The 9,348-nt window shown below is 48.3% G+C and overlaps 1 protein-coding gene across 2 annotated transcripts; it reads left to right on the top strand.

Moving 5' to 3' along the window:
- The first annotated feature begins 414 nt into the window (after positions 1-414).
- Positions 415-8,916, top strand: GTF2F1 (general transcription factor IIF subunit 1). 2 transcript variants are annotated; one of them, XM_073587372.1, is made up of 14 exons: positions 415-550; positions 3,234-3,270; positions 3,349-3,410; positions 4,256-4,328; positions 5,318-5,511; positions 5,590-5,760; positions 5,961-6,163; positions 6,766-6,910; positions 6,991-7,049; positions 7,303-7,413; positions 7,617-7,690; positions 7,780-7,921; positions 8,006-8,129; positions 8,469-8,916. In XM_073587372.1, exons 2-14 carry the CDS (start codon positions 3,259-3,261, stop codon positions 8,671-8,673), a joined length of 1,575 nt encoding a protein of 524 aa, XP_073443473.1. In that variant the 5' UTR covers positions 415-550; positions 3,234-3,258; the 3' UTR covers positions 8,674-8,916. The 2 variants fall into 2 exon arrangements, with proteins under 2 accessions (XP_073443473.1, XP_073443472.1); XM_073587371.1 differs by lacking the exon at positions 415-550 and adding an exon at positions 557-768.
- Positions 8,917-9,348: the final 432 nt, after the last annotated feature.

Genomic DNA, 9,348 nt, shown 5'->3' with positions numbered 1-9,348 from the left:
TGAGATTTCGGTGTGACTCTGGGGGTCCCATCTGAGTAGCCATGTTGTGGGCAGCTCCAATGAGGGAAAGCCTGTCATCCTGCGGTGTTATCAGTACGGGGGGCTGTGTATGAGACAACAAGCTGACACATTGGGGGCCACAATCTTCAGTGCATACGTGGGGCCTGGAGTATCCGCAGGTTGAATTAGGCCCTGTCAGGGTCTTGTATCGGGGCCGACAGATGGGGTCCCCTACTCACAACCTTCCTATTATGGGTCTCAGTACTGGAACACCTACACGCACCCACAGCTGCCTGCTGACTAGCAACAGGCAAACCTGAAGTGATAAAGGCAATGAGCAGAACCTTTATAGGAAATCGTAATACACTGAGTTCAGAGCTGCTGCCGAGCTACGTGAGGGAACACACATGGCCGCTCACTAGTCACTATGTACTTGCCCCAAACAAAGATGGCGCCGGAGTGACGCCCGCCCCCACAGCAGGTGCGTTCCGCTTTTGTAACCCGGAAGTAGTTGACTGAGGACCGGAAGACGAAGAGCATCAGTGAGCCGGTGAGAAATCCTGACGGAAGTGTCTGTGCCTCCTCTGCAATCCCGGTGTATGAACTACCATCCCCCGGAGCCCCGCTCAGAACGCCCACCAGCCCGTCTATACCCCCCCGGGTGTGACCCTTCATCTCTCATGTTTCTATGTATTTCCCCACAGCTCCTCCTTACCCAGAATCTTCCCTGTAGGACCACATTATACTCCTGCCCCCAAGATCCTTCTGGTAAGATGTCCCCTCCACAGTTCTATGTATGTACCTTCCCTCTGTGAGACCCCCAATCACTGCCCTGTGAGACCCCCAATCACTGCCCTGTGGGACCCTCAATACACTCCTTGTGAGACCCTCAATAACTGCCCTGTGAGACCCTCAATACACTCCTTGTGAGACCCCCCAATCACTGCCCTGTGAGACCCCCAATCACTGCCCTGTGAGACCCCCAATACACTCCTTGTGGGACCCCCAATCACTGCCCTGTGAGACCCTCAATACACCTTGTGGGACCCCCAATCACTGCCCTGTGGGACCCTCAATACACTCCTTGTGAGACCCCCAATCACTGCCCTGTGGGACCCTCAATACACTCCTTGTGGGACCCCCAATCACTGCCCTGTGGGACCCTCAATACACTCCTTGTGAGACCCTCAATAACTGCCCTGTGAGACCCTCAATACACTCCTTGTGAGACCCCCCAATCACTGCCCTGTGAGACCCCCAATACACTCCTTGTGGGACCCCCAATCACTGCCCTGTGAGGCCCTCAATACACCTTGTGGGACCCCCAATCACTGCCCTGTGGGACCCTCAATACACTCCTTGTGGGACCCCCAATCACTGCCCTGTGGGACCCTCAATACACTCCTTGTGGGACCCCCAATCACTGCCCTGTGGGACCCTCAATACACTCCTTGTGAGACCCTCAATAACTGCCCTGTGAGACCCCCAATACACTCCTTGTGAGACCCTCAATAACTGCCCTGTGAGACCCTCAATAACTGCCCTGTGAGACTCTCAATAACTGCCCTGTGGGACCCGCAATACACTCCTTGTGAGACCCTCAATAACTGCCCTGTGAGACCCTCAATAACTGCCCTGTGAGACTCTCAATAACTGCCCTGTGGGACCCGCAATACACTCCTTGTGAGACCCTCAATAACTGCCCTGTGAGACCCTCAATAACTGCCCTGTGAGACCCTCAATAACTGCCCTGTGAGACTCTCAATAACTGCCCTGTGGGACCCGCAATACACTCCTTGTGAGACCCTCAATAACTGCCCTGTGAGACTCTCAATAACTGCCCTGTGAGACCCCCAATACACTCCTTGTGAGACCCTCAATAACTGCCCTGTGAGACCCCCAATACACTCCTTGTAAGACCTTCTCATTACTCCTGTATTCCCAGTGTATCGTTAGGGCACCATTGCTTTATGACTGGACCCCCTGATCCTGCGGGTGCACGGGCAGCAGCCCTGGTAGCGCGGCGTCCCCTTCTCAGGTCAGGAACAGCCAGTGTTGGGGTCTGCAGCATCGCCCAGTGCTTGGGGCTTATGTGGGCCGATGGGAGACAAGTAGAGTTGAACAAATTTGTTCGGATTTGGTCCTGAATACGATCGGCAGTGAATATTGTTTTCGCAATATTGGTCGAACACAGATGAACGTCATTGGGAGTAGACATTACCGAATATGTTCGGAACCGAACATCAAATGTACATTCGGCACGAATACGGCAAATTCAGATTCGGCAACCAAATCCAAACAAATTGGCCCAAGTCTAGAGACGAGTCCCGGTCGGCCCCTTCTCCTTTTGGCTGTATCAGTGTCAGCCGTTCACGGCTTCGTTTCATACAACTTTATTTCCAATCTTTCTGTTTACAAACTGTGATTCTGCCATTCCGTGTTTTTCCCTGTGTTGATACCAATTGTGTTAATTCGTTAAGTACATTCTGGGATAATGGGGGTGATGTGACCTTATTTTTTTGTAATATATATTTTTTTTTAATTGTAATTTTTTTTTTCACACTTTTTAATGTGTTCCCTAAAAGAATATTATAGTGTATAGTAAAATTACTCATTTATACAGGAGATCAGCACAAACTTAGCAGGTGTGTGTGGTTGGGGGGCACATGGGGGTCAGAAGTGACCCCTCTCCCCATTTCCAACCTCTTAAATGCCACTGTTACAATTGATAGCAGTGTCTTAGAGGTTAAACCGCTCCTTTTACAGTAGACTCTGATGCTTGCTGTATAACGCAGCCGGCGCCTGCACTGGTACTGAGCTGGCTCAGTCCTTGACCCCGCTCCATATATGCAGTGCATAGGGCGTATGTTGCAAGTTGAAGCCTGGCTAGTGAGGGCCCACAGCTGCGTGGTCTGTGGCACTTGTCATTGTTCTTCAGCAGTGACCTTGAGGGGATCCCAGAGGATGGAACTTGATCCTGAGATGCTGGCATATGGTAGCCATCAGGGTATAAGATGGGGATGCGTCCATGTGACTGGCTTATTATTAAGGCCATCGCTGGTCTTTGTCTTCATGTCTCTGCTTATGCAGCCGCTTATCTCTTGGGGCATGAGAATTTCTGTCTGACTGACCCCTCTCCCCCATATAAATATCAGGTCATCAGCCGCCATTTACCTTGTCTGTGTGATCACTGTCCCTCTCCATGTAATTCACTGTTCAGAACTGTCTTTCAGGTATTCCTCTCGCCCTCCTCCGGCCATGGCGTCTCTAGTAAGTGCCCGCTTGGTGTTGAGGATGCATTGATTTATTTTCTATGTGGTGACCTCTTGCTTCATGTTCTATTTACAGGGGGGCAGCAGTCAGTCTGTCGGTGGCCAGTCTGTCACTGAATATGTCGTTCGTGTTCCTAGGTGAGTAGTGAAGAATTATGGGGTAATAAACATTCTGATACTCAGTGAGGACCCCTCTGACAAATTATCCCTGAAAATTGCCATATATCTAAATCTTGGCAGCACTCGCCTTCTCCACTAGGTGGCAGCAGCATTGTAGTAATATAATTGCCCCGGATGGGTCTGTACGGCGCAGGTAACATATATGATGCCAGCTGCAATCTGCCCCAGGTCACAGCATTAGATGCATTTTTGCTGTAATATTTTTGAATTTTCCCATTTAAACCATGGGTGAAAAGATATTATATGGCAGCAGTGCTGAAAAGAACAAAACGCAGTGATCTTGGGCTTTTCTTGGATCCAGTTAGTCATAATGGGACATCCAACTATCCTGGCCACGTCATTCTGACAATTGGTGAGACACCAGAAAGACTGCCAGGCGTCTTTGAGTCTTTGTAAATGTTTTTGCCTTGTAATAAAAGCTAGTGTTTTCTTCCTTGTTTAATGAAATTTAAAAAGAAAAAAAGCCTTTGAGAAAACGACTGTAAAAAGATGGCAGAAAAAACCCTCAAGAATTGACTAAAAAAAGTTAAAAAAATTTAAATGATTTGTCACATTTACAAAACTCCAGAGAAAAAGAGCGATTCCTGGAGAGTCTTCTGCCGAAAAAAAGAGGCAGTGTGAACATTCCCCTAGCAGTGTCTTGAAAGCCGTTTTTTGTGATATAATGAAGTGGATGTGGCTGAGATGCGGTGAGCGCAGACGGCAGCCGGTCTCCTGGGCGCCTCCTCGCTGTGCGATATACAGATCTAGTCTATCAATATATTTATTATATATAATCTGATATTTTTTGTTTTCTGCTGCAGGAACCCCAGTAAAAGATATAATCTTATGGGATTTAATGCTGCAGATAAAGTGGATTTCTCTACATGGAACCAGGTACTAAAGAAAATGTAATACCGCTTCTTAACTAGATGAGTGAATATGTTCAGAATCTGTCGCCGAATCTGAATTTCCCATATTCGTGCCATATTGGTACCCTATTTGTGCCGAATTTGTTTGATGACCGGTTCCGAACATATTTAATCATTTCTACTCCCGTTGGCTCCAATGACGTTTGACATTGCAAAAACAATATTCTCCGCCAATTGTAATCGAATTTTGAAAAAATTGCTCAACTCTATTCTTAACCAGTCTGATGGGCGCCCACATTTTCCACACCCTTAGACCCTTAGCTGGATAGGGATGATGTCTGGGTCACAAACCCTGCAGCATCTCTAATAGTACGTGCAGGTTAAGGGTTAAGAAACCCCATCATGTAACGATCGCTCACCGTGCAGAATTCAGGACCACAGTCTCAGGATTGCTTACTATGTCTGGCATCCATCTGAAATGGACATTGGGAGAAGCGGAGAGTCCTGAAGTCTCAGGATTGCTTATGATATCTGGCATCCAACTGAAACGGGCCTTGGGAGAAGCGTCTTGCGGAGAGTCCTCTCTTTTTAGCTGCCAATGACAATGATGGCAGCCAGAGCTCATCCATGTTTTCTGTGGGATGTTTAGAAGACAGGACAGCTCTTTCAAAGCTTCCTTTTCAGCTGGATTCCAGACACAGTGGACAGCCCCCAGACTCTGGTTCTGTCGAAATAGTATGGGCACGACTCTGGGGGCCACCCACCAGTGGGTGAGAAGGGCACACAGCCATCATGTACAATGATTATGTAAAGATGGTACACGTGTGTGACTTATGGTTTACTGTAGGATCTGATTTATCGGGTACTTCTCTAAGCGGCAGCTGTTCAGACCCTATCTGATTTGTACAATATGGCGGGGAATCATTTTCTCAGCAGTACTTCCGGCAGTGGTGCCAGCCTGTAGGGCCAACATGGGGGGCATCCCACTGATTGTAATGGATTCTTTTCTGCCAGGCTCGTATGGAGCGTGACCTAAGCGCCAAGAAGATGTATCAGGAAGAGGAGATGCCGGACTCCGGTGCGGGGAGCGAATACAATCGCAAGCAGAAAGAGGAGTCCCGGCGGAGGAAGTACGGCATCATTCTGAAGGAGTTCAAGATAGAAGACCAACCCTGGCTGCTAAGGGTTAACGGCAAAGCCGGGCGCAAGTGAGTGGCATGAACCAGACCCGGGACTGGCGCCTGAAGGTGGGAGCCATGTTTATATCTATATGTCTTCTGTAACAGGTTCAAAGGTGTGAAGAAGGGCGGCGTGACGGAGAACGCGTCCTACTTCATCTTCACCCAGTGTCCAGATGGAGCGTTCGAAGCATTTCCAGTTTCCAACTGGTACAACTTCACTCCACTGGCCAAGCACCGCACCCTGACCGCTGAAGAGGCTGAGCAAGAATGGGATAGGTGAGAGGCAGCGAGGCCGGGCACGCCGCCACGTCATCTATTGTCTGCTGTTATCGGGCAGGAGGAAGAGAGACTATACTGTTACGACTATAGTGTTTCTTATCAGTAAACCCCCCAGGACCCCCATGTGATGTCACACGCTCCCCCGCTGGGACAGGTGCATCTTTATGTACCACAGGTTTCCATTGATTTGTTTGCAGGCGGAACAAAATCCTCAACCACTTTAGCATCATGCAACAGCGGCGGCTGAAGGACCTGGACGATGACGACGAGGAAGGCGGCAGCAAACTAGACAAGCTGTTAAAGAGTAAGAAAAAAAAGAAAAAAAGTGACCTGAAGATTCACGACCTCGAGGACGACCTGGAGCTGAGTTCCAGCGACAGCGAGGAGAGCGGAGAAGATGGTGAGAGGCTGGATGGTTGGGTGGGATGGGGGGTCTGTCCTGTGCAGGGGTCACATCAGATGCTGATGAGCAGGATTTCTGTGAAGTCGCTGGAGATCCGGATCCTGGTATTATTTCACTTATACAATATATGATTGGACAAAACCTTGTTCGCCCATCAGCAATCGTTTTTGCATGGAGGCCTTTACTGTCTACAACTCATGTAGACTGGTAATGTTACACAAGGGGCTTTGGAACTGTTACCACCCACCTTTCGTGTCTCCCCTTTTTCCCTCATAGACTGTAAGCTTGCGAGCAGGGCCCTCATTCCTCTTGGTATCTGTTATGATCTATGTGATTATTGTTATGCTGTAATGTCTATTGTCTGTACATGTCCCCTCTATAATGTAAAGTGCTGCGGAATATGTCAGCGCTATAGAAATAAAATTATTATTATTTGGAGACCCCTATTCTTTGGAACGTTGGAGGGTTTTAGCATCTAGACCCATTTATCATCGATCCTGTGGCTAGGATACATGCAGTGGGTGAAATAAGTAATAAACACAACACCAATTTTCTAAGTAAATCTATTTCTAATTGTTCCTGTTTGGTTTTAATTTAAGGAGAGAAACGGCCAAAAGCCCCAAAGAAAGCTGCTGCGAGCAAGAAGAAGAAGAAGAAATCTCGCTCTGACGACGAGGCCATTGAGGACAGCGACGATGGAGATTACGAGGGGCAGGAGGTGGACTATATGTCTGATGAGAGCAGGTAACAGAGCTCTGTGTGGGAGATGCTGCCCTATCTGATGGTGGCACCACCGCTTAGCTCCTCATGTCCTTTCCTTGCAGCTCAGAAGATGAAGTTCCAGGGAAACCAGTTACCGTGAAGGAGGACGAGCATCCTAAAGGTAACCTCAGACAGTCCGTCGTCTCCTGTGGAGCATTACAGGGGACGTCGGTCTTTACTTTCGGTCCAAACAGTAACAGAACGTTGCTCATCTGTCCCAATATTCTGGTGTCATTCACACCGAGCAGAGCAATTACCTCCAGTAGCCGATGGTGCTGGCGACATGCACATTATGCTTTCTCCTTCCAGCCACATTGGACTGCTTACTGATCTTTGGTGGCGCATATCTCTAGGATTTATGTTGTATCTTGTAGGCATTGATGAAGGAAGCGAGAGCAGCGAGGAGAGTGAAGAGGAGAAGGTAGAAGAAGAGGAGGAGGAAGAGAAGAAAGCACCTACACCCCAGGAGCGTAAGAAGAAGAGAGGTAAGGTCAAAGTCCTGGCTTGGACAGTCAGTCTCATTAGGTCTCCCTCTGTAATGGATGGGCCTCTGTTTCCCCTGGTGCCAATAGTTGGTTTTGATGGGAGTTACCACAGTCCTCTTCAATTATAAATGTCACCTAAGCGGATGATAACACCGATAACCACGAGATACAAAGGCCGTTGCTCTTGTTTTCTGTCCCTGCAGACAGCAGTGACGAGTCGGAGACATCTGAGGACAGCGACATAGATGGAGAGGCCTCGTCTGCTCTCTTCATGCAGGTAACCGGTGATATAAGCATCTGCTCGGGCTGGTAATACAGCCAGTCTGCTATGTAACGGACACTTGAGCGGTATTTGTTTCCTTGTAGAAAAAGAAGACTCCTCCGAAGAAGGATAAGAAAGGTGGCTCCAACAATAGCTCCCGCGCCAACAGCCGGCCTGGCACCCCGTCCCCTGATTCAGGGAACACGTCTAACACACTTAGGGCTGCAGCCAGTAAGCTGGAGCAAGGTGCGGAGCGGTGGTTGGATGATGATGGGCGCTCTGTGTTTACATCCACTATTGCTAACATTAGTTTTTGGCTTTATCCTCCAGGTAAACGTGGCGCTGCCAGCCACACTCCAGCGGCAAAGCGTCTAAAGATGGATTCTGGACCTCAGAACACGTCAGGAAAATCAACCCCACAGCCCCAGTCTGGAAAGTCTACACCCAGCAGCGGGTAAGTGGCTCCACATGTAGGTTAGATTCATAGAGGGGTCCACCGTCCATGAATCCCCTTTGTGAATCAGAAAGCGTCCATGTGTTATACCTGCCCTTGGGAGGGATTGCATCAGGGAAGGGGACAGGTGGCTATAAATGCAGACTTCCTTCTTAATCTCCTTGTAAATGGGAGACTTTGAGATCTTCCAGACACCAGTGGACATTTCTCTGGATGTCATGAGGTCCAATGAAAAATACTACATAAAGGCTTATTCATGCTCGCAGCAGAAAAATGCAAATGCTGCAAATATTAAACATGTGCACAAACCCCAATCCACCGTCTTCTTTCTGCTCACAGAGACATTCAGTTGACTGAAGAAGCGGTTAGAAGGTATCTGACCCGCAAACCCATGACGACCAAGGACTTGCTGAAAAAATTCCAAACCAAGAAGACCGGTCTTAGCAGCGAGCAGACAGTGAATGTGCTCGCCCAGATTCTCAAGAGACTCAACCCCGACCGCAAGACAATTCATGAAAAAATGCACTTCTACCTGAAGGAATGACGACGGGGCTCCGGTACTAACAGCACAAATACGACAGGACCAGCACACGCGGCCCCTTGGACTCCATCTTTATAAGTGACCTTGGTAGTGGTCGAAGCGCACAGGACGTGCGAGTGGTTTGGATGAGGAATGTGTGATGTAATATGTTTCCATCCGATTTGTAATAAGGATGATTAAGTATCTGTGGTTATTGTTTTTTATTACTTTGTGGAATGACGAGTATTAAAATGAGATTTTTATGTATTTCCCGTGTTGTGTGTGTTGCTGGCTGATCGCAGCGTGGTCCTCGGCGCCAGCATCTCCATCATCCTCGACAGCTGTGCAGTGGGCAGTGCCCGGATGGGACTGGCCGCTGCGCTGTCGGAATACTTCACATATCTGAACAATAGCCCAATTTCTTCTGTCTCTGGATTTCATCGGTCAGAGTCTTAAAATGTAATATTGATTTTAACTCCAGATTAAGAGTTTGGAGAGGATCCCCCCCCTTTAAGGGTTCACAGGTACGAGGCAAAGTGATGCTTGTTTAATAGCTGAACTGTGTCGGGGGCAGATTATAATTAATGCACAATAATTCCAGATTAAAGAAGCAAAATATGCAACAAAAATAATCCCAACTAGCGTTCTGCTCCTCAGGCTTTTATGTCGTCGTTTTTTGTTGGTATCACAAAAAATTCC

This window comes from Dendrobates tinctorius, unplaced genomic scaffold, assembly GCF_039654945.1.
Source record: "Dendrobates tinctorius isolate UK_male_01 unplaced genomic scaffold, ASM3965494v1 ptg000099l, whole genome shotgun sequence".
NCBI classification, from domain to species: domain Eukaryota; kingdom Metazoa; phylum Chordata; class Amphibia; order Anura; family Dendrobatidae; genus Dendrobates; species Dendrobates tinctorius.
The sequence above is the reverse complement of the archived record's forward strand: the minus strand, read 5'-3'. Positions and strand labels throughout refer to the sequence as shown.

Coding starts and splice junctions, on each gene's coding strand:
- GTF2F1 (XM_073587372.1), top strand. Junction 5,512..5,589: donor AACGGCAAAGCCGGGCGCAA/GTGAGTGGCATG, acceptor CTTCTGTAACAG/GTTCAAAGGTGTGAAGAAGG. Junction 6,911..6,990: donor TATATGTCTGATGAGAGCAG/GTAACAGAGCTC, acceptor CTTTCCTTGCAG/CTCAGAAGATGAAGTTCCAG.